This window comes from Cottoperca gobio, chromosome 7 (genome assembly GCF_900634415.1).
Source record: "Cottoperca gobio chromosome 7, fCotGob3.1, whole genome shotgun sequence".
NCBI lineage: Eukaryota > Metazoa > Chordata > Actinopteri > Perciformes > Bovichtidae > Cottoperca > Cottoperca gobio.
This window is the reverse complement of record NC_041361.1, coordinates 10,999,125-11,023,373: the sequence shown is the minus strand read 5'-3', so window position 1 is coordinate 11,023,373 and position 24,249 is coordinate 10,999,125. Positions and strand designations below refer to the sequence as shown.

General features: G+C 41.0%; 3 protein-coding genes across 5 annotated transcripts in view; all 3 read left to right on the top strand.

Moving 5' to 3' along the window:
• The window catches only part of LOC115010615 (adenylate cyclase type 6-like), a 35,863-nt gene extending 26,172 nt beyond the window's left edge, over window positions 1–9,691 (top strand). The window contains exons 11-24 of one of the 2 annotated variants that reach the window (XM_029435279.1): window positions 771–799; window positions 1,046–1,193; window positions 1,327–1,424; window positions 1,567–1,654; window positions 1,801–1,917; window positions 3,210–3,359; window positions 3,496–3,665; window positions 3,892–3,924; window positions 4,006–4,035; window positions 4,127–4,259; window positions 4,392–4,655; window positions 5,642–5,846; window positions 6,033–6,157; window positions 7,640–9,691. In XM_029435279.1, coding sequence (XP_029291139.1) covers window positions 771–799; window positions 1,046–1,193; window positions 1,327–1,424; window positions 1,567–1,654; window positions 1,801–1,917; window positions 3,210–3,359; window positions 3,496–3,665; window positions 3,892–3,924; window positions 4,006–4,035; window positions 4,127–4,259; window positions 4,392–4,655; window positions 5,642–5,846; window positions 6,033–6,157; window positions 7,640–7,768 — 1,719 coding nt within the window. In that variant the 3' untranslated portion in view covers window positions 7,769–9,691. The remainder of the gene's footprint in view (window positions 1–770; window positions 800–1,045; window positions 1,194–1,326; window positions 1,425–1,566; window positions 1,655–1,800; window positions 1,918–3,209; window positions 3,360–3,495; window positions 3,666–3,891; window positions 3,925–4,005; window positions 4,036–4,126; window positions 4,260–4,391; window positions 4,656–5,641; window positions 5,847–6,032; window positions 6,158–7,639) is intronic. The other variant, XM_029435280.1, reaches the window with a different exon arrangement.
• An 868-nt stretch (window positions 9,692–10,559) lies between these two features.
• Window positions 10,560–18,450, top strand: galnt6 (UDP-N-acetyl-alpha-D-galactosamine:polypeptide N-acetylgalactosaminyltransferase 6 (GalNAc-T6)). Its single transcript, XM_029435296.1, has 11 exons — window positions 10,560–10,818; window positions 12,132–12,640; window positions 13,153–13,325; window positions 14,511–14,660; window positions 15,068–15,302; window positions 15,389–15,506; window positions 15,614–15,814; window positions 16,515–16,646; window positions 16,766–16,867; window positions 17,328–17,486; window positions 17,909–18,450. Exons 2-11 carry the CDS (start codon window positions 12,159–12,161, stop codon window positions 18,020–18,022), a joined length of 1,866 nt encoding a protein of 621 aa, XP_029291156.1. The 5' UTR covers window positions 10,560–10,818; window positions 12,132–12,158; the 3' UTR covers window positions 18,023–18,450.
• A 400-nt stretch (window positions 18,451–18,850) lies between these two features.
• Window positions 18,851–23,103, top strand: LOC115010629 (glucose-6-phosphate 1-dehydrogenase-like). 2 transcript variants are annotated; one of them, XM_029435303.1, is made up of 13 exons: window positions 18,851–19,078; window positions 19,210–19,375; window positions 20,054–20,091; window positions 20,223–20,331; window positions 20,427–20,644; window positions 20,723–20,881; window positions 21,014–21,139; window positions 21,246–21,339; window positions 21,442–21,628; window positions 21,696–21,931; window positions 22,405–22,481; window positions 22,580–22,672; window positions 22,781–23,103. In XM_029435303.1, exons 2-13 carry the CDS (start codon window positions 19,247–19,249, stop codon window positions 22,869–22,871), a joined length of 1,557 nt encoding a protein of 518 aa, XP_029291163.1. In that variant the 5' UTR covers window positions 18,851–19,078; window positions 19,210–19,246; the 3' UTR covers window positions 22,872–23,103. The 2 variants fall into 2 exon arrangements, with proteins under 2 accessions (XP_029291163.1, XP_029291162.1); XM_029435302.1 differs by having other exon boundaries at window positions 18,851–19,375.
• The last annotated feature ends 1,146 nt before the right edge of the window (window positions 23,104–24,249 follow it).

Here is a 24,249-nt window from a genome sequence, read left to right as displayed (position 1 = left end):
TTCTATCCTTTTTAAGTCTTCCTTCAATGTCTCATCTACAGCCACACTATTCATTCCCATTTACTATCTTACACCAATTATCAAATGATGTCATGCTAACGCACTAAACTTAGATGGTAAACATTATACCTGTTTAGCATCAGCATGTTAGCATTATTAGCATTAGAAGCTGTATCCTAAATACAGCCTCACAAAACTGACTGTATGGCTGGAGACTATGTTTCTGTTGGAATACATTTATTTTGAATTAATCAAATACTCTGAATGCCTGAAGGTGAAACAATGTGTACTGTACGGTATATACGGAAAAGCCTAAAAGAGAAAATGGGAATGTGAGAAAAAGTATTGATCTGTTCCCGTCAAACAAACAGAGTTACAACAGGGCTCCCCGGGATTCCCAGTGCATCATCTACTACTGAAGCTAATCTGATGAGGTTGCAGCTGCAGATATTTCTCTTTCTCACTCTCTCTCATTTCCTCCTTCTCTTTATGCTACACGTCTCATTTCCTTGTCTTTCTTACATTTTCCCCTCTCCTCCTTCTTTTGTCCTCTCCATCTCAGAGGGTTTGAGCCCTCGGGGCAAAGAGGGTGTAATTTGAAACCTCCGAGCATTAATTAAAACATCAGCCTGGCTCTCAGGGATTAGTTGTGCAGATGTCTGAGTCTCTGTCTGTTTTTCAGTTGCACTGTGGCTACACAATCATTTCTCTTTCCTGCACCTTCTATGTGTTTTGGTGTCATTTTCACTCTCTGTTTTTGTTTTTCTCAGGGCATCGATGAAGCATCCAGCAAAGACAAGTGAGTTTTTTAGCCCCAGTTTTTGTTATTAGGGTGGCTTTAGTTATTAGCGCTTGACTCGCAGACTGTCACTGTAGCGGTCTAACTTTAGAGCCCACTGTTGGTTTTATTGAGTCAGATCCAACCCAACACTAATACCATATTAGCTCTGAGTCATCCTGCTGCCACAGCATAGGCCAACTCCCTCATACACACTCACACACAGATGCAAACACACAGTGACCTATTGTTCAATCTGCCTCATAGCCGATGCGCTCAGGAGGCTCTGAACCCTGAGGATGAGGTGGATGAGTTTCTTGGACGGGCCATCGACGCGCGCAGCATCGACCAGCTAAGGAAGGATCACGTCAAGAAGTTCCTACTCACCTTTCAGACCGAAGAACTCGAGAAAAAGGTTGGAATTTGATAGGAGTTTGTTTGATTATTCAACATAATTACCAATCAAATAAACGCTAAAGAAGAAAAGATGATTTCCTCTTTAATTGAGCAACAAGAAAACTCTTTTCTCATTGATTTTCTATTTCCAGTACTCCAAAAAGGTTGATGATCGTTTTGGGGGATACGTAGCCTGCACACTCCTCGTTTTCTGTTGCATCTGTTGCATTCAGATTATCATTTTCCCAAAGTAAGTAGCTCTCTCCGATAAGTTGCCTTTCCCAGTTTCCCAGTTATACTGAATTGTGAGCAGGAAATGTGGTCTTGATTAGTTTATGAGGAGTTAATGAGCGTTATACATCCTAATGAACCTGTTTTCTCCTCTTCCGCAGAACAACACTTATGCTCGGTCTTTACATCAGCATCTTCGTCATCCTCGCCAACATCCTCTTCATCTGTGCCATCTACTCCTGCATCAAAGTGAGAAACAAATGCCTTCTCCACTCGCATGATTTCTCTTGCAGATATATCTTCAGATAAGTGTCATTATCATATGTCTTCAGCCAGCATCACTAATGGTATTAACTCTCTCTTATCTGATCTTGTCCTCGCTGTCTGTATTCAAGCTCTTCCCAGCTGCCTTGCAGACTGTCACCAAGAAAATAGTCCAGTCTCGTGCAAACAGCACACTGGTGGGCGTCTTCACCATCCTCCTCCTCTTCATTTCCTCCTTTGCTAACATGGTAGGGACTGCAGCTCTTCATTTGCGTCATTTTTTGTATCATGTAACAGCTGTGACTGATTGTTTCAAGTTGTCCCCCACAAGGACTTTAGGAAAGGGTCTACGTGTCTGCCTCTCCATTTGTCTGTCCTTCCATTAATCACTTCATCTCAGATGTTGCTGGTCAGATCTTTAGAAAGATTTGAAGAAATTCTGCACCATGCTGGTATTTTAAAATTAGACCAGTTTGCCTAAGGGGGGGGCGTTATAAATAGGGGCTAAGCTGTAATTAATCATAATCCGTCACTGTGACAGATGGGGTAGTAGGTTTTATCATGTTTACCAACATTATGTAGTATTGCGTTTGTGTATGTGTGGATTAAATCACCACTGTGTATGCCAAATTACCAATGCCATGGCCAAGAAAAGTGTTAAAAGTAATGGAAAGATTAAACTTGGTTTATCAATACTGAAACCTTATGTATCAATAACATCAAATGTGCTTTTGAAACAATGGTGCATACAAAACCCAAAGCTTTGTTGTGAATACAGTTCAGCAAAGATGATGTCCTGTATGCACTGTAACTCTTTTACATTGTAAAGTAGAGATACTGTAATAGGTTCGAGGTACTTGTACTTTACTCAATTAGGAGGGAAATATTTTACTTTTTACTCCACTACATTTATGTGATCATTTTAGTTACTCTACAGATTAGAGTAACTAAGATTAATACTACAAAGAAGTTACTTAAATTGACATTTGAAAGCAGGACCGTTATGTTTAACAGAGTATTTGTACGCTGTGGTATTACTGCTTTTACTTCAGTAACTTACTTCTTAATACCTTCTAATTTGATATTATATGAGTACCTACAGTATGGTGCAGACATCATTTTCAATCAAAACTGAAGGCATTTAAATTTCTGTGTGAAAATGTTTTAAATGACCAGAAATTACGAAAATGTTAAGGTCCAATGGCTGTTTGGTTCATAGGCACGGCCAATATTATTGGAAAATTAAATACATTTAATGTAACGCCATTATTTACATAGTTTGTTCACCAGAGAGCACCGCTCGGTACATATCTTGGTCAAAGACTGTCTTTAAACTATCGGCCTCATACTTTCATTTAATGAGGACACAAAGTATTGACATGTTTTATAATTCTGTTTTTAGCTCTGTGTGTGTGTGTGTGTGTGTGTGTGTGTGTGTGTGTGTGTGTGTGTGTGTGTGTGTGTGTGTGTGTGTGTGTGTGTGTGTGTGTGTTGCGTCACCTTTAAAAACAAACGGTTGTGTGTCGTTCTTTCCTGCCAGTTCACCTGCAGCAGAGAGAAACTGAAGGACTGTGTGGCCAACGAGCTGAACACATCAGTGACTCTCTGCCTGCTGCACAACCTGACCAAGACAGCAAAGGACGGTTTGACTCTGTGTTCCACCCAGGCCATGCCCTGCCATTTCCCCGAGGTCAGTCCCATAACATTTTATGTGTGTATATAGTCTGCGTGTTCATACAAATGCCCATGTGTCTGTGTGCATGCTTGAATATTCACCTAACCTTCCTCCTCCTCCTCCTCTTTCCTCGCTGTCCTCTCTGCTGCAGTATTTCAGCTACAGTGTACTGCTGACCCTGCTGGCCTGCTCCGTGTTCCTCCACATCAGCAGCATAGGGAAGCTGGCTCTGATGCTGTTCATCCAGCTCACTTTCCTCCTGCTGGTGGAGTGGCCTCAGGTGGCCCTGTTTGACAACGCAGACCTGCTGGTCAACACCCTGTGAGTCCCCTGCTAGGAACACACACATATACATACAAATACAGTACACTCACTCTTTCACACATTTCAACCTGAATAGTTCAGCTCCAGTGTTTCAATACTGTGGTTTAGGTTGGAAATGGCCTACTTTAATACGATAAGGTTTAGATAGTCAAAGACCTACTTTGTCAGGTACCAGTTGGGCTCTTTTCCTATTTTTTGAATATGTTCTAATTTCTTTCCTCAGGCAATTATCACCTGTTAATGATTCCCTACAACAGTAAGTCGTATTCTTTTGTTTTCTACTGCCTAATTTTCAGTGATTAGCTTTGTAGACATGAATTTCTCTTCTCTTTTCTAGGCCTGGTTTAAATGAAACTGCAGAACAGTGGTGAGGGTATTTCACTTGTCGTACGTTTTAGTATGTGTCAGGTTGTATACAAACCTTCATTAATCATGTCAACTCCTCTTTTCCTCCTCAGCCTGGAGAGCATAACCAAGGTATCCTTAAAGGTCATGACCCCTGTAATCCTGACGGTGTTTGTTCTGGCTCTCTACTTGCACGGGCAGCAGGTGGAGTCCACTGCACGCCTTGACTTCCTCTGGAAGCTGCAGGTAAATGAAACAGTTTCATGTGTTTAACAGAAACAAAACTGAAGCTACTATTATTTAAACTCACTAAAAGGCTTTTTTTTTACAACAACACAACACAACAATGAGACCGCATGTCTTCCCGTCCCTCCTCAGGCCACGGAAGAGAAGGAGGAGATGGAGGAGCTGCAGGCGTACAACCGGCGCCTGCTCCACAATATCCTGCCCAAGGACGTGGCCGCCCACTTTCTTGCACGGGAGCGTAGGAATGACGAGTTGTACTACCAGTCATGTGAGTGCGTCGCTGTCATGTTTGCCTCCATCAGCAACTTTTCTGAGTTTTACGTGGAGCTGGAGGCTAACAACGAGGGTGTGGAGTGTCTCAGGCTACTCAACGAGATCATCGCCGATTTTGACGAGGTGAGAAGAGAGGGAAAATATGAGAGATGAGAGAAAATATAATTTGTGTAGAAAATCTTTGTTGTATGTGTATGTATGGGGATTAATATTAATATTGTCCCGGGAGCTGAAGCCCTCAATCCCGGGACTCATGGGACATGTAGTCATGAAGTATAACTTTAGCTGCAGTCAAAACACAAATATCATATTTCAAGCAACACTAAATGCAACAAGGACAAATATGCATAAACCTATGGGTTCCCAACCTGACCACTTCAGTGAATTATTTTGTGGTATTAATAATTATTTAGGCAAAAGAAGGCCATTTATATTAATCAACATTAGAGTTAAACCTAACATAAACTTTGCATGCAGCTTGAACTTCAATATAGCTGCGGGGAATATGAAATGCCATATGATCTGTCTGCTGAGAACAGCAATTTTCCATTGTATAAACAAATTAAATTCATTAAAGCAATAATTGGGAGTTTTAAAAGTCATTCTAATAAGATGAGACTCCATATTCTGTTAGTGTTTAGCGGCTGCTGGTGCGAGACTTCTGTAATACCCAAGCAATGTTGAATATAGTATTAAAGTCAATGATCACTCAAAGTTTACAAAACATTTCTGTTTTTTACTTCAGCATTTTAAACGTTGTGCAATGTGCACCTAAGCCAATACAGTCGGTTAAATTTAGAGCCATCCCAGCTGCCGACATATCTCACTTAATGTAGGAAGTTGCCGTTGTGCTGCTAAGTTTGGCCGGCTCTGAGAATTGCATTCCACTCGGAGGGACATAATGAACTTACGTATTTCTGTAGTGATACTTTGTAAGTATCAGCCTATTTGACGCCGTTGAAATAACCAGTTTCTTTTCATTTTTTATGTTATTATATTTGTCAGGAAATAGTTTAGATGTGTATCTCCACGAATCCTGTTTTCCCCAGATTAAACCCTGGTGTTTGATATGTGGTAATTATATAATATTTTGTGTTGGTTGTCTGTAGATCATCAGTGAGGATAAGTTCTGTCAGCTGGAGAAAATCAAGACCATCGGTTCCACCTACATGGCCGCCTCTGGCCTCAACGACTCCACCTACGACAGAGAGGGCCGCTCACACATCCTGGCTCTGGCCGACTACGCCATGAGGCTTAGGGAGCAGATGAAATACATCAACGAGCACTCCTTCAACAACTTCCAGATGAAGATAGGTAAGCCTGGAAGGTAGTTTGAGCTTGAAACATTATCTGATCAATCTTCTTTGGCATTCGTTTGGAAAAAATCATTTTCCCGGTCAAAGGAGAACACAGTTATCTACTTTCTTAGAAAACAGCATTATAATTGAGTTAATATGGTGTAAGTAGTATAATGTAACATAGTCAGATATTTGTTCTCAGGGTTGAACATGGGGCCAGTGGTAGCGGGGGTGATTGGAGCCAGGAAACCCCAGTATGATATCTGGGGGAACACAGTCAATGTGGCCAGCCGGATGGACAGCACAGGAGTACCAGACTGCATCCAGGTACTGCCCCCAAACTCTTCTCAGCACAGCCTCAGCAGTTTGTAGCTTTATGTTCACATGAAGTATTTTACAGTTTAGGTTATTGTTAAGTGAGCCAATACAGAATAGCAATCCAGTTACTGATGAAATTAGTTGTTAAGCTGTTGCCATTAGTCATTGCAACATCAAATTGTGCGTCACTTATGTTTATTTATACCCAAATCAAAAAATGTCCACACTGCAGACATCTTTTTTCTCTAACCGAGATATGTGAATCACTCCAAGGCATGTACATTTGAAAGTATTGTTTGTTTGTAATTTGCCTATACTCTGTATAAAAGTATCACATACCAGTTCTACAAATACAATCCATGCACAGTCCTTTAGCTGACAGATTTAGGTTCAGACATCTGCTCTGCAGAAGTGCCCTTGAGCAAGAATCCCTGTTAGCACTGGACATGCTGTTCCCGAGCAGTAGTAGTGCTCTGATGTCCTTCTGGAGGAAGGCAGAAAGCTAGATTTAAATTCCCTACATTATTCTATTATTAAAGTCTTAAAGAAATTAATTTTATTCACTGAGAATAGCTATTGTATGTTCCTCACAGGAGCACTGTTAGTTAGGTCTTATTATAATCTCATTCAGGGATATGTAGACAATGTTTTTGTACTTAATAAAACACTCATTTTAAATGTGTGATTTACACAAGTTTAGCTAAAAGTGTTTGTGAGATCTTTTGTTGTTGCCTCAAATCCATAAAGTGGCTGCTACAAAGATTACAGTCAGAACAATGCTGCCATCTGTTGAACAGTGTGAGTTACTGCAAATACAAATGCCTTCTACCAGGTTATAAATACACAGGATATAAATAGAACGGCTGCAACTAAGGATTATTTCCATCCTCAATTAATCTGTTGATTTTTTTTCTCCATTGATTCATTGTTATGGTATTGATTCCATAGTCTATGAGATGTCAGAAGAAAACAATGTTTCCATCTCGTTCAATAATAATAATAATACATTAGATTTGTATAGCGCTTTTCTAGAAACTCAAAGACGCTTGACAGAGTGAGTGATTTAACCAACAGTCCAAAACCAAAATATATTATAAACACAGAAAAGCAAAAACACTTCACATCTGAGATAAGTCCAAAATAAATTCTGTTCAAATGATAAAATAGAGAACAGCAGAACATGAACAACATTTACTGTGTGTTTGATAAATGCAACTAAATTGATTCTCAAAATTGTTTTGGATTAATTTTCTATCGATTGACTTGATTTGTTTCAGCACTAGTAGATAGGTAGATCTGTTTTGATCTGATTCTTTATGAAATGCACTGCTTTTTAAACCTTTTATCCATCTATCTTTCTATCTCTAATGTTCCTTCATCACAGTCACTTTAGGGAGATTATTCAAAGTGAAACTTGGACTGACTGTGTTTCTCTTGGGAAGGCTTGAGTGTCTCACATTTTGGGTGTCAAATGTCCGTGTCCTCTCTTAGGTGACCACGGACTTATACCACGTGCTGGTCAACAACGGATACCAGCTGGACTGTCGAGGTGTTGTCAAGGTGAAGGGGAAGGGAGAGATGACCACTTACTTCCTCACCAGCGGTCCCCCAGGCAGTTAACAACAGGCAGGGCGACCGCAGCGTGACTCCCACTGCACTGACAAGACAGAGACTGCAGAGAAAGTCTCGGCGATGAGCACCGAAGCACGGTGCGAACACACTGGGGACAGAAGACGGCCATCAGAGACGAGCTCGGCTCGTCTGTATGTTGTCACGTACTCAGATGCACACATGTAGGACGTTTTCCATGTTTGAAGGCTTTTTCCCAAGCTGCTCGAGCGATCACGAAGCCCAGTTGCCTTAGGACAGAAGTGGCTATGCTTGTGTTTATGAGCAATAGTACAAGTATTTCATCTGGAGTCGTTATTTATTTTTGTGCGGATGGATATTTGTGATGACCTTGTACAAAAAAGAATATATATATATAAATATATACATATATATATATATATATATATATTTATATATATACAAAAAACAACAAAACTATGTTACGTAAAAAGAAAATATGCAAGGACAACATGAAGGATGAAAATGACCAAAGAACAAATGTTTGATATGAAACACACACTAATGATTCTGCTCAAAAGTACAGTAAAATGAAGTAATTTATTCATCTTTTGACAGCAAAGGCCACGGTAACGTCACTGTCGTTGATAGGGACGAACACTTTTTTTTTTGTCTACTTATTCATGAAGGAGAACACACACATGCGCACATACGCAGATAAAGAACACTCACAATAACCTTGGCTTGGACTTCTGTGTTTCCTATCAGGGCCTTATTTGTTTCTTCCAGCCTGTGATTAGCCGCAGTCTGGACACAAGGCTGCTTGTGGTTAACTGAAATGTACGATTGATTACTCGCTCCCTGCAATGTATTTTTGGTTCAAGCCAAAAACAAGAAGTATGAAATGAAGGAAGAACAGTTGCATTAGTATCCCGGTACAGAAGAGAGATTCTGAAACTGTTATGAAACGTTTTATATAAGTGTGTGTGTGAGTACCGTATGTACGGGTGTATGGGTGTGTGTGTTTGTATGGGTGTGAGCACACATAGCTGAATGCTGATCTTTATCTATAAAGGGGCATACTGTAACTTTTCACTGTGAGGTTTTTATGATACTGTATGACAATGCTTTCTTGCCAAACTGGTTGCTGCAAGGCATGTTTTATATTATTCCTCTGATTTGTGTGTCCATTCCTGATTTCTCGTGTCAAAATGATAATTTGAAGAGAATTATGTCGACTGCGCCTTTTACCGGACTGTGATTTTGACTGATTTCATTCCAACCTAAAAAAGCAAAAGCCTACGAAACGTATAGTTTGGATTGTGTCATAACGTTTGAACGTAAACAGGTCTCCCGACGGCTTCAGGATTACCTGTATGCTGGAATTCTCTGTCTGCTCACAAGTATTGCCTTGAGATTATGCAGTTCCAAGGTCCGCATACTTCATGGACCAATATTCACAACTTTACAGTATTTGACCCAATCTGGTTGTATTTGGCACATGGAGGCTTCTAAACTCCCAAAATGAGTCATTCGAAACAATAATCAATATGAATGTATGTAATAATGACTATTTTTGCCCACAATGAAAATACTACTGAAGAAAACCACTCTCTACATTGCTTTTGTTACTGAGGAAGGAGCTTAATCATTGTACTAGAAGCCAAATTGATTGGACGTCACGTTTGCTGAAAAGGGAGGGTGTATTTTACATTTAGTCGAGCGTTACACCCACCGTCGTTGATACACCCACTTTTCTGTCTGAGCCAAAATAGAAATGCTGCCTTGATAGGCTACACAACAGATCCTCACTTTCTTTGCTTATCCCTCTCTGTCCCTAAATTGAAAGGTCAATTTAACACTGTTGCATTTTCCTTTAAAAAGTGGCAGAGTTTAAGAAATAGTGCAAAGATTGATTTGATTAATTTCCCATTGGATAAGAAATTAATAAATGGCTGGTTTTTTTTCTTCTTCCATAATTGTGTTTTATTTGGTTTATTATTTATGTTGAGATCTTTGCAGTAGAAAATAAATTTTGCAAAAGAGAAATTTGGCACCACCTACCTTCAGTTTGTTCTTATTACGCTGTGTTAAGGGGAATAGATAGTTTAAAAAGTGCTGCTTTAGAAAAGAACAGTGAATACATCAAAACACTAAACACTTCTACCCCAACAATGGATTTTAAAAAAAGAGCAAATCTCACAAAAAGTTTATTTCACAACACACTTTAGCCTGCTTTTTTATTTTTATTTTATTTTATTTAGATGTCATGTCAATCAGCAGCCTGCAATCAAGATTTCTCCCTGTGACAGTAACATGAGAGACGCCTGCTTCTCCTTTTCTGAATAAATCAGTCTACTGTTTCAAGAGGGTGATACAGGAGAGAGTATTTAATTGCTTGCACATGAATAATGAATTTATGTTGAGGTAATGGTAATGTTCACTCACAGCACTCTATGCTGAACATTAATTAAGCGACATAAATTCCTTCTAATCCCTGATGAAAAAACACTAATGTTACTATAATGGGCTCGTGATACAGGGGCTTGTAATGTGGCTGTAATACACACTAGTAAACACGTTTTACACTGTGATTATTGTATCTCACATACATATATTAATTATCTAAGTAGCTGCATGATATTTCGACATTATTGCGCGATATATTTTGCCCCAAATGTTTTTCTGTTTCTTTTTTAAATGTTCTTTTTTTTTGTAATCTTTATTGCTTTATTTTGTATTTTTTGTATTTTTTAGTTTCTTCTTCCGTATTTGGTACAGATTGAGTGACATTTCAATAGGTGCTCGTGCTGTGTTTCCTATGAAAGCCACTTCTAACGCGCTGCACGGAAATAACTCTGTTCAGGACGCACGCGGCCAGCAGGGGACTCTCTCCGTCTAATTATTTCAACAAATGGCACCTGTTTGGTTCAAAAGAAAAGACGGGAGGCCACGCAACTGTTGTATCCTGGTTCGCTCAAAACTCCAGTCTGACCATTTTAAGAAACCGGAAAGTCTACAACAAGCTCACTTCGCTACTTTCAGTGATAAAAGGAATCATCCAGATAAAGTGTGGGCGGACGACTGCTCGTTACTTTTAGGTAAGTATCGTTATTTTGGGAGAGGTGTAACACTTTTAATATTTACCTTTCAGTAGCGTCTCGGTGTCATGTGTGAGATTGACTGGCAGGTTTCATTCATCTGTCAAATATGTGATTTGTAAAGCCGCCAAGAGAAATTGGACATATTCTGAATGAAAGCAGGAAAGTTAGAGCCAACTCTTTCTCTTTCATTTTGCTGTGAAGCATCGTTCGCATGAATGGCTTTAGTCTGTACTCGGCACCTTTTTTGTTGTCTACTTGAGCTTCAAGTTACTTAATGCTGAAGAGAATTGGATATTTTAAATATTTAATAGAATATTTGTTTATTTTGTCAAATGAAGATTCTGACAAGCACCCTTAATATATAGTCCATGCATAAATACCAAAAGTTGGCCTAAAAGAATAAATATATTTAGGCACACAAGCTGGATTTACAAGCTCACATATTGACTTGAACATTCGTTAATAATTTTTAATTGCTCCTCTTTTGTCCTAACTGTGAACAAAGTGGACCAACAGGTAATACATTATAGACGAGTGCAGATTGGACTGTGGTTGTTTCCCTTTTCTGGAACACCAAAAGACTCCTGAATTATGAAAGAGGCTTGCTTGAGAATAGAGTAAATGAATTATGAACAAGTAAGAGTGAGTTTCTAACTGAACAGTGATCACCTACGGACATGCAGATGTCCAACATTGTAGCAATATCCTGTTTCACATGGCAGGAAACTTCCTCTTATTGTGCCATGGACTGGGTGATATTATGGTTCTGTCATTCTGCTGTAGCAAACTGTAGTAGATGACAGCTGATCATTACTAGTGATGTGTCTTTGCAGCAGGTGTCTAGGAAGGCATTGTGTGTCACTTATTAACAGGTAAGGGAGTTGCAGGTTGAGGCAGCAGTGTCCTACCTGCTGCCACGTGGGTCCTGGAGGACTGTGGCCGGAGCAGGTGAATTCAGGTGTTTACTGAGAGGTGTGGTGTGTTTGTTCACAATCTCCTCCTCCCTGATCTCTCCACCCATCCTGTGGGACTGTTTCCTAAAGAGACGCGGAGGAGCGAGGGTTGCTAGATTTCCTGCTGCTATGACACTTGCAGAGACGCACAAACCGGTTTAAGAAATGTTCCTCTTGCTTTCCTCAGGAATAAATTACGGAATATTTAGTGAGTAAAAGCAGGTAAGGGTTAGAGAGGAGTTGGTTTTGAATGCAGTATTTTTCAAAGCTTGGCCAAAACCTTCAGGTAACATGCAAACATGTAACAATTTGCAGTCAGCGTCCGGGGAATTACTTTAGTTTTTTCTTTTTTAACAGCATTGGGAGCGACACCCACTCTGAAACATGCCTGTGTTCCTACGACGGCGTATATCCCCCGTAAAGCTGGTGCTCCTTGCGGGGACTCTCTTCATGGTGGTCCTAGTGGTTCTCCAGAGGGATGTTGACTCTCAGCCTGCTGGTGACCCCTGGTTTCAGGAGCTGGTGGACAAGAAGGATAAGATGATGGTCATGGTGCGAGAGGCTGTCAACAACATTGGCTTCCAGATCGGAGCGCCGCAGCCACAGCAAGTACAGGAGCAGCCCACTGAGGACGCCAAATGCCCCACTGGATTCTACAATCTGGCTGAGCTCAAACCTCACCTGGAGAGACTACCTCAGGACCCCAGAAGCCCCGGGGCTGATGGGAAGGCATTTCAGAAAGACCACATGTCTGTAGAGGAGGCGAAGGAGAAGGAGGAGGGTATGACACGGCATTGTTTTAACCAGTTTGCCAGTGACCGCATCTCGCTAAGTCGCAGTCTTGGAGATGACACGAGGCCTTCAGAGTAAGAATATGTCCTCAAAATAATCTGAGACAGTTTGGATTAATCACTGATTTACCAAGAAGTGTGCTGACATAATATCATGGGTCTCAGCTGGGGTCACGCTCAGAGCAGTAAAGTATTTACATTCATTTTCATGTTCTGCTCTCAACACTACATAACATCATGCAGTGGGTAATTAAGACTGAGGCCTTATCTGTATTGTCTTGAATACTTTCACGTATCTTAAATGTTTGTTATGTACTTGACATCTGAACCTGTCACTGGCTCAATAGGCCTTGGGCTATTTATTTTGCAGAGCTTTGAATTGACTTCTGATTGAGCTGATGGTTTATAACTGTTCGTTCATTGTACTCTTTAAAGTGCTGGTGATCATACCTTGAATATCTGCAAACGAGAGTCTGTTCTACAGATATGTGGCTCTGAAAGACCTGTGGCTTTTCATCAGATATGCCTCTCACTGCGGCACTCTTCTCTGTCTCTCTTTGTATTCTGCCGTGGCGCACCTTGCTCAGGTGCGTGGAGAGGAAGTTCCGTCGCTGTCCTCCTCTGCCTACGACCAGTGTTATTATTGTCTTCCACAATGAGGGTTGGTCCACCCTCCTCAGGACGGTCTACAGCGTCCTGCACACATCTCCTGCTTTCCTGCTCAAAGAGATCATCTTGGTAGATGACGCCAGTGTTGCAGGTGCGAAAAATATAAACACACACTAATGACAAAACATCGTAGACTCACAGGCAGGAAAATATAAATGACCTCGTGTAAGAGGAGTTCAATTGTTTCACTCTGTTCATTCTTATTTCTGCTTTTAATCAGGCAGTTAGTGAGGAGAACATGTGTAAGCAGTTCTGCTAACCTGTTCGAGTGCCGGGAAATTGATGTTTCAATAAAGTGAATGTAAATGAAATATTTCACATACGAGCAGAGTAGGAAGGGAACTATCAGTGCTACGCTACAGGAGAGGGAAAGCAGTATAGAATAGCCGTAATGCTGAAAAGAAAACCCGCCCTCCATGTAGCACTGACATTTTATTTAATGATGTAAAGATAAAATGAAACACTCCCTCTCAACTGGGTATGGTTCTCATTGAAGACGATTTTAAACAAAACGCTAAAAGAAAATCACCAGGAAGCTCTAGTAAATAATTTCTTTTTAAAAGCAGAAACGGGGAACGGCTGCAGATTACAATCATAAAATTCATGAAGTCTCAAGGTACAAGTGATTTATTAATTATACTGACCTTCTGAGCTTTTCGGGCAGCATTCCAGTCCCTGTGAGCTTTGATAAGGATAATGTTAGCCTGGGTTTTTTAGCAGCTTGCACACACAGGCAGGTGGGATGTCAAGTGAAAATGTGTATTTTACTTTGGGTATGTCGTCAAAGCTGGCCTTAAGTGAAATACAAATTACAGTGCTACGCACCAACTTGACAGTCTCTTATTATTAAGATAATGTGCTGTTACCCTCAACTGTTTCCACCAGAGCTGCAGCTCTGTCATCTCGTTAAGCCATTGGGTTGGTTTGCAGATTGATTTAGACCCTAACTTGTAAGAAATATGTGCCATTTATTGTGGTCATAAAGGGAAGTGTAAAGTTTCCACTTCATTGCTATTCTGGTAGTGGTTGTTTCACTTTTACTTCTCTATGCAACAATCTGCATTATTAATCATATTAATATCATATTAATAGTTTGTCTGTTGCACCTCTGACTAAACTCAGCAACACTATTGAAAGTGTATCTGTATCTATATCTGTAACTACATCCGACCAGGTAAGAGCTTTAAACACTGAAGCTCAACAAAGTTTAAAAAACTTTTAAAACCTTGTCATTGTTTTAAATGAAGACGTTGTAATGTTGTTTTTATTCCTGCAGAGCACCTGAAGAGCCAACTGGAGGATTATGTGCGTCCGCTGAAGATTGTCCGTGTCCTGAGGCAGCTGGAGAGGAAGGGCCTCATCACTGCGAGGCTGCTAGGTGCCAGTGTCGCTCAGGGCGAAGTGCTAACCTTTCTCGACGCACACTGTGAGAAAACACGCACACAACAACGATGCACAAGCCACTATGGCCATTTTTAAGCGGCAGTGTGTAGCTCGTTGGGGCACTACCAGGGTTAGGGTTAGGTATGTAAAAAATGTACATACTTACAATACTGCAAGAAAGTATATACTATAATTCTCTAGTTCATAGGTCTTCAACAGGGGTCCGCTTTTCATTCACTTGGTGCTTCCTCAGTCTTTAGCTAATCAAATAATTGTCACTTTGGACACGAACATCCACTAAATGTAATGTAATACTAGCATGTTCCTGAAGCCAATGCTTTACTCCATTATTACTCTCTTCGCCTGAAACTGATTCGTATTAAACTATATTTTTAAGAGACTGAGGTTAAAAAGTAGTCAAAGTGAACGCTGTCCTTGCTGCTTGTTTAGGTGAGTGTTTCCATGGTTGGCTGGAGCCCCTGTTGGCCCGCATCGTTGAGGAACCCACTGCTGTGGTTAGCCCAGAGATCACCACCATTGATCTCAACACCTTTCAGTTCAATAAGCCTGTGGCCTCAAGCCACGCTTTCAACCGAGGTAACTTTGACTGGAGCCTGACCTTCGGCTGGGATCCGATCCCTGAGGAAGCGAGGAAGCTGCGCAAGGATGAAACTTACCCTGTAAAGTAAGAAGGATCATGTTTGTTTCACTCAGAACATCCTGAATCATTTAAGTGTCTAAAGCTTTTGTATCTGCCTCTGTGCATTTCAGAACACCTACTTTTGCCGGAGGTCTCTTCTCAATCTCAAAGGAATACTTTGAACACATTGGAACATACGATGACAAGATGGAGATCTGGGGCGGTGAAAATATTGAGATGTCGTTCAGGGTTAGTCTCTTTATCTACACTCGCACTGTTCCACACATTATTCAATAAGTCTCCCTGTCATTGTCCAGTTAGTCAGAATTTCTACCTGGGTTAAATGTGATTCACAGGTGTGGCAGTGCGGCGGTCAGCTAGAGATTATCCCTTGTTCTGTGGTGGGCCATGTCTTCCGCACCAAGAGCCCTCACACCTTCCCCAAGGGCACAGAGGTTATCACTCGCAACCAGGTGCGTCTGGCGGAGGTCTGGATGGACGACTTCAAGAACATCTTCTATCGCCGCAACAAAAATGCTGCAGTGATGGCCAGTGAGGTCAGTGTAACCTGCTTATAGGAGTAGCGTAATGTTATATGCACCGTGGATGCAATGGCATTTATCACCCTTCCTCCACCCAAGCGCCACCCTCCTGGCCTGAAAAGAGAAGTCAATGAGGAAAGACCTTAAACCTGCCAGCAGGGGTTGAAGTCCGACTGTATAAAGTTCTATGAGAAAATGAGCCTACTTCTCACTGAACTTATTACTACCCCAGTAAACCTTTTCCTGATGAGTTTATGATCTCAATCGCTAGTTTCAGGTCTTCTTCAATACAGCATGATGTTCATTTAGTAAATTATGGTCCCATTTAGAGTAATACAAACGATAAAGCAGGATATGTTTAAAGGGCGTGGCTACCTTGTGATTGAGAGGTTGCTACTACGGTGTTGTTCGCAATTGTAACATTTTGGTTGCTTAAAAAGGTCCTGTTTAATGTTTGGTTGTACTGGTTGCTCCACCCATCTCGTGTCACAAGATGGCGACAACCAAAATGCCAAATTTGAGATCTTAAAACCGTAGTCCACGCACCAACCAACGGGTGACGTCACAGCGACTGCTTCTTTTATTATAATCTTTTTATCAGTCTATGCTCACACCACATTTTTGACTAGAATTTATATCCGAAGCGGCAACAAGTTGATATGATAATGTAACTTGTGTTTCTCTGTATTACATACACCCTTTTCTATGTTTATAGCACAAGTTTGGGGACATCTCTGATCGTCTGAATCTGAGAGCGAAGCTTCAGTGCAAAAACTTCACCTGGTACTTAAACACAGTCTACCCAGAAGCCTTCATTCCAGACTTATCCCCACAAATATTTGGAGCCGTAAGTCACATTTTCCCTTTGTCTGCATGTGCATATCAACTATATACCGCGCTGAATGTTACATGTTACATGTACCACGCCTGTATCTTACTGTTATTTTGTGTCTGTGTTTTCACCAGATTACAAACTCTGGATCTAAAACGTGTCTGGATGTTGGGGAGAGTAACCAAGGAGGTAAACCTGTCATCATGTACACCTGTCACGACATGGGAGGCAACCAGGTACAATTACTGTGATTTACATGTGTGAAATTAAGATTTGATGATGATGACATTAATAATAATCTTTATTTATAGAGCTTTTCATAAAAGAGATGTAGCTCAAAGTGCTTTAAACAATAAACGCAACACATTCAAACTATGGCAAATAGACAATAAAGTAAGACAATAAAAGACAGTAGATGATAAAATAAAAGTAAAGATACGAAACCATTTAGGAATAATAAAAATGAGAGAATTGGTAAAGAAAGCTCTTTTTAAAATGACAATAGGCCAAATGAAATAAATAGGTTTTCAGCTTTCGTTTAAAAATGTTCACAGAGCACACATTTGTTTTTTCTTTTCTTTCTTTTCTTACCATAGTTTTAAGCCGCGCACACTAGATGATGATGATGATGATGATGATGATGATGATGTTGTTCTCTTCGGCAGTTAGGTCTCTGATTGAATGATTCTCTTCTAGTACTTTGAATACTCGTCTCATAAGGAGCTGCGTCATAATATTGGAAAGCAGCTGTGTCTTCATGCCATACCGTCGCCAGAGTCAGTGAAGATCGAGCTCTGCCATCTGAAGGGGAAGGGCACCAGTGTGGCACCACAGCAGGAGTGGGTCTTTACAGAGGTGACGAGCACTTAAAGAAAAAGTCTGACATTTTGGGAAATATGCTTATTCACTAGAGTTAGATGAGAAGATTGATACCACTGTCATATCTCTCTGTGAACTATAGGGCTACAGCTAGCTGGTGGTTAGCTTAGTTTAGCTAAGAATGAACACTGGAAACGAGGGAAGCGGTGAGCCTCCGTAGTTGTCGCTGTTATTTCCTCCCTGCTTCCAGTCTTTATGCTAAGCTAATATAACAGGCTGCTGGCTGTAGCTTTATATTTAACAGTCAAGATGGTGGTATTAATCTTCTTATCTAACTCCGCGATCAAGCGTATTATCCCAAAATGTCGTATTTATTCAGCATTAAATGCTATATTGTAAATGTATATTTATTTAGGCTTCTGTTTTGATTCACCTTTTTCTCTGATGCCAATTTCCAGGAAAATCTCATGAAGAACCCCAGTAGTGGGAAATGTTTACAGCTGAAAGGAGTCCATCTGCAGATGGACGACTGTAACGCTGCTGATCTCTACCAGCACTGGACCTTCCGCTGAAGTCCCTGTCTGCCCATCAGGTGACCTCTGGCACCTTGTGCCCCCTTCCTCAGACACGGCCCAGAGGAGCCAACTCAATATTGATGCAGAAGGACTTCATGCTGTGGAGCTTTGGGCATTTGGCCATACTGGGTGGACATGTAAAGATGGAGAACAAAGAAGTCACATCTGTTGAAGACGCTCGGGCCTTAACTTGTTTTAAATTTATTTATGATGGAAACTCAAGACATTAGAGGTGGCTGGGGATGATCAGAAACCAGGGTGTGGATTTGGCATTCAGGCGTGGCAGCTCGACTGTGGGGCAATGACTGTGGGGCAATGACTGTGGGGCAATGATCTTATTTCAGTGAATTTACACTCCATTTTGGAAAATCACCATTTAGTGACTTTTAATTGTCTGACTGTTGAAACGTGATAATATTCACAAGTCAACTAAAGAGCAAGAGATGTCTGTTTTTTTTTTTTAATAAAAAATGTTCTTTGTTGTGTCCGATAAATGATTTGTGATGAATTTGTTTTTAGTTTTTTCTAACCTAAGTATCTAGAACATCATTCAGAAGGTTAAACTGAAATATGTTTCAGTTGTAACCGACTTTCATCTCTCCTGGTTAATAATAAGTCTATTGTGCACACTACTTATCTTATATCTTTTCTTTTTACAAGAGAAACTGTCTATTCATTTACCTGGTGATATCCTGAAATAATAATTAACTCACTGTGGATCCTGTTGCTACATGATTCGTGACTTAATTTACAGTCCTGTAAAAATTTGAATGTGCTGATAAGAACTCTTTCAGCCACAAAGCCATAAGACTTGCTCAGTCCGAGGTGGCTGTTAATGTTTACGCAACAGTTGTCCAAGGAGTGGCTTAGCAAGAAACATTCCTTACAATTATTTGTCTGCCAGACCCGATATGTGAGTTTAAATGAATGGGCAGGATCTTCCAGGTTGCCAAACCGGATCTGATTGAATGTGCCGATTTGAACTCATGTGTGGAGTCGACTTTACGCCCGACCTGCTGAACCGGGGGGGCTGGAGAGTCTCTACATTACAAAGCAAGTGGAGGCTGACGCGTTAAGGCATTATCTCTTTGCAACAATAGGTGGCAGCATAAACTCGCTAAGTTTTTCTGCAAGTCGAGGATGACTATTACAATTTCACCATGCTGTGCGTGTGTGTCATTTAGCCATAGGGAAATGAGAGTGGCCACAGACTGAGAGCAGATGGCTCGGAAGATGAGCTCTGAGCCTTTGACTCGCTCGGAGGTGTTTGGACAGATCAGGAGGGAGCTCTATGGGGAAGAGCAGTCCACTCATTCCAACACGCACACATTCATCGTCCTGGGAGCCTCTGTGAGTACAACCTCTGAACTTCTTAAAACATGACAGGAGTACCAATGTTTCCTCTTTTCTAAAATCAAAACTTTATCATAATTTTTAATAAGATGTGTATAAATGCTCTCTTTCAAATGTTAAACAGTCTACAAACTGTTGTTTGCTGAGGTCAGTTCATCCATCTCCATTTCTACCGGCATTAAACGACAAACAGTGAAAAAAAGGTGATTTTAAAGTGACGGAACCGACAGGGTTAACATAAAGCCTCGCAGGAGAACAACTCACTGCAGTGTGGTAATCAGAGAATGAAAGCCAGGGAATGACTGAAATGTGCTGCATCTACTTTTTCCTTTGTGAAGCATTGAAAGAAGGGGATAATTTTGGAGCAAAAACCTTTTTTGTCAGACTGTTCTTGGCCTTGAGCCCTGCACAAGTTTCAAAATCTAGTTTATCTATCACCCATGTTTGTTTTCCCTTCCCAAAGCCAGTAATCTATTTAGATTTTACCTGAAGTCTCAGAGTCCTGCAAAGAGAGAGTGTTCAAAGTTCTCCCATTACTCGACAGACCCACCCACTCTACATCACCTTATGTTTAAAGTTTACCTGCTCTTTGGACTCTTGATTCATTCATTCAGCCCCAGTTATCAGTAGGAGTTCATGATCCGATCTCTTTTGTTATTTGTACTATTTGGACAGGGGGATCTTGCTAAAAAGAAGATCTATCCAACTTTATGGTGAGTGAAGAATTGCAGCTCAAACACCAATTGCACACAGATTTGCTTTAAAGTTGTTTGGTCACTTTGTATTTTGAAGAGTTTGACCTTTGTTCGCTGTTATGCATCCCTGCTTTTTGTCTGTTTTTTAGGTGGTTATTCAGAGATGGCCTGCTCCCAGATGACACCTACTTTGTGGGTTTTGCCCGGTCTAAGCTGACCGTGGAGGACATCAAGACAGCATGTCTGCCTCATATGAAGGTAGTAAATCTGAGGCTCCTTATTGGCTGTCCGAGACAGGATTATTGATTGTTTGTGGTGTCTTTCCTGAAATCATTGTTCAACATTTCCCTCAGGTCGCTGATGAAGAGAGTGAGTGTCTCTCAGCCTTCTTCAGTAAGAACTCCTACCTGAGCGGCAGGTATGACGACGACAGCTCTTTCGCTCAACTCAACGCTCATCTGTCGTCTCTGCCTGGGGGAGCTGACGCCAACAGACTCTTCTATCTGGCTCTGCCACCCACAGTCTACAAACATGTCAGCACGAATATCAGATCCCACTGCATGAGCTGCAGGTCAGTGTCTGTTATACTCAACGATGGTTTACTTGATATTTGTTAACATTATTCTAATTGGCTATGTATGTAAAACAGAGGCTGGAGCAGGGTGATTGTTGAGAAACCCTTTGGCCGTGACCTCCAGAGCTCTCAGGAGCTGTCAGCCCACCTGTCCTCCCTGTTCACAGAGGACCAGATCTACCGCATAGACCACTACCTGGGCAAAGAGATGGTCCAGAACCTCATGGTGCTCCGGTAACAAGCTCCTAACACACATTCGCAAACACTTTGTCACTGGTGTAAACCTAAACGTCATAGATGAGATTTCAGGAGTACTCAATATCTCTTCCTTCCTGTATCGCTGGTATTGAAGTGTCTCATTTCCAGGTTTGGAAATCGCATCTTTGGACCCATATGGAACAGGGATAGTGTGGCCTGTGTGGTCCTCACCTTCAAGGAGCCTTTCGGCACTCAGGGCCGCGGAGGATACTTTGATGACTTTGGTATCATTCGGTGAGAGACAGTACATTGATATAAAAGTGAAAACCCTGAACGCGGTGTTAATTTTTACACTAGAGCCTTCACTTGCTCTCATTCCACTTCTTGTTTCTCGATGTAGAGATGTCATGCAGAACCATCTCCTCCAGATGCTCTGTTTGGTCGCCATGGAGAAACCTGCTTCCACCAGCCCAGATGACGTGAGGGATGAGAAGGTATCACCAACAATTGGATGGGAAAAAATAATTGAAATAATTTGTGCATAAAATTCCAGTGCATCCATGTCAATGCAACCGGTATATTTTGATTTGCTGTAGGTGAAGGTGTTGAAGTGCATAGCTCCTGTTGCTGGCTCAGATGTGGTGCTCGGCCAGTACGTGGGGGACCCTGAGGGGGAGGGCCAATCCAACCTGGGCTACCTTGACGACCCCACCGTACCTGAAGGCTCCTGCACGCCAACATTTGCCACCACTGTGCTTTACGTCCACAACGAAAGATGGGATGGTGAGGCAAACATTTCTTTTTATCTTTAGCTTTTTTTGCATTGTGTGACATCCCCTCTTTTCATCAGGCGTTCCTTTCATTCTCCGCTGTGGTAAAGCTCTGAATGAGAGGAAGGCAGAGGTGCGTCTGCAGTTCACTGACGTGCCGGGAGACATCTTTGGCGAACGTTGTCAGAGGAACGAGCTGGTGGTGCGGGTGCAGCCAGATGAAGCCATTTACCTGAAAATGATGACCAAGAGGCCGGGGGTTTACTTCAGCCCAGAGGAGACTGAGCTGGACCTCACCTACAGGAGCAGATACAAGGTGCTACACTTTACTCAAAGCATCCATTGTGCATCTTCAGGTCCAACTCCAGTCTTAAAATCCTTCTTTTATTCAGTCAGTGTGTTAGTTTTCAGTTTGTTTTTTTTATCATATGCACATTACATGAATCTCAAGCTCCCTCCAACAATGCTCATTAAATGCATATAAATAAAATATGTATCAATAAATTAAAAAGCAAAATAAGAATCTAAGACATAACATAGTAGAAATGAAAATATATGCATAAATAAAATATAAAATAAAGTAATATAAACTTGTGGTGCACAGTATTGCAATTGAATAAACTGCTTGTAGTAAATGTATATGCATAATAAGAAGTAATAAATATATTTAAACAGTAAAGTATATAAAGGTGAAGTGACAGATTGAATTTTTAATCTAGAATTTTCTTCAATCAAAATCACTTTGAAATAAGTATTTACAGTTTTTGAACAGCTGCCATCTTCTCCTAGAACGTGAAGCTTCCAGATGCTTATGAGAGGCTGATACTGGATGTCTTCTGTGGAAATCAGATGCACTTTGTCCGCAGGTTAGTTTTACCATTTACTGTCATAGATCATTGTCTAGGTATTTTTATTTTAATGTGGTCTTTTTGTTTTACCTGAACTGCTCTTCTTTCTGTCCAAGTGATGAGTTGCGGGAGGCCTGGAGGATCTTCACACCCCTCCTCCATCAAATAGAGGGAGAGAAGACTCCTCCCATCCCTTACATATATGGAAGGTAAAATGATGTGTCTGTTTTATGAGACCGAAGTAAATACATGATGCACATTTTCCCTTTCAGTGATCATGTCTCTTCCTCCTGTCCTTTCCTTTGTTGGCTCCCCAGTCGTGGTCCAAACGAGGCGGATGATCTCGTGAAGAGGGTGGGGTTCCGCTATGAGGGAACATACCAGTGGGTGCAGCCCCACACGACATGATGCCTTCATGAACATACACACACACACGGTTGTTTACAAACAATAAAGTTCACTGCAATCTTTCACTTCTGCACAATGCATGATTTTGTTTACATGAAAAACAAATTTAAATGCCACTGCCCTTTGTCCCTAATCAAGCACAATGAATGTGGTAATAACAATAACTGCATTAGTCTGATTTGAGTGCTCACCTGTAAATTTGAATTCAATTAAATAAATCATCATGCCGTCTTCTGCCAACACCCTTTCTCTTTTTTTATCAGCACCGACCACCAAACGCCTACTTGTATGGCCTTAAAGGTACAGTGTGTAGGATTCAGGGGGAGCCATTAGCATGGAATATAATATTCATAACAATGTTTTCATTAGTGTATAATTACCTGAAACTAAGAACTGTTGTGTTTTGGTGAGTTTATAATGAGGCCTTCATAACTACAGAGAGCAGGTCCTCTTCATGGAGTCCACCGTGTTGCACTGCTATGTTTCTTCAGTAGCTCAAAATGGACAAACCAAAAACTGGCTCAAGCTTTTTTACGTTACCTTAAGGCCACCGTAGTTTCTCTGTCACGCTTGGAAAGAGATTCAGTTCAGTTCATGCAACTAAATGCTACACACTGCTCATCAAACAAATGAGACTTGCACTTGCATGATTGTTTGACCAATATTTTATGGATGGAGTACGGGATCAATAACACAGGGTCATTTCAACGTTAAGATTATAAACCTGTCCTCTGCTATCAGCAGTGTGTTTACAGTCATCACTACACCGCAATGACACTAAACATCACATAGTATTTATACTAGGAAGAACAGGTGACTCTTAAAGGAGACGAGTTTAAATGTCCTGCTGCAGGTAAGAATAACTTCCAGGTTCTAAGATGCGTTCAAATCAAAACTTTAACATTTGTAACGTTTAATCTTTCACAATGCATGAGTGAGTTCTAACATTACACCTTCCATTCACTTTTTAATTATGTTTCTTTTACCAAGTGCATGCAGAAGACTGCTGTTCCTTGTCACATATGTCTGTCTCTAACAGGTGCATGGCCTAGCTAGCTGGCTACAAACACATACACACACGGGGGGTGATCCTGCCAATACTCGGAGTGCAGCAAAGATCAACGTGATGCAATAACTTCTCCAATTTATTTGTTCCTTGTATTACATTTTTACTGTACGTAAGTAGTGTATGCAATAATAATGGCATGGTCTGTCAGTATGGGAAGCTATGTTGACCCTAAAAGCAGTGAAGATATTTTTGATGACACTACTGTAGAACAAAATAGTTCCTACTGATTGTACAAGCTGGTTCTGCTTTTATTCCAAAAGTACACTGCACTGCTAAACTAAAGTTGACAACAATAAAGCATAAAAGGAT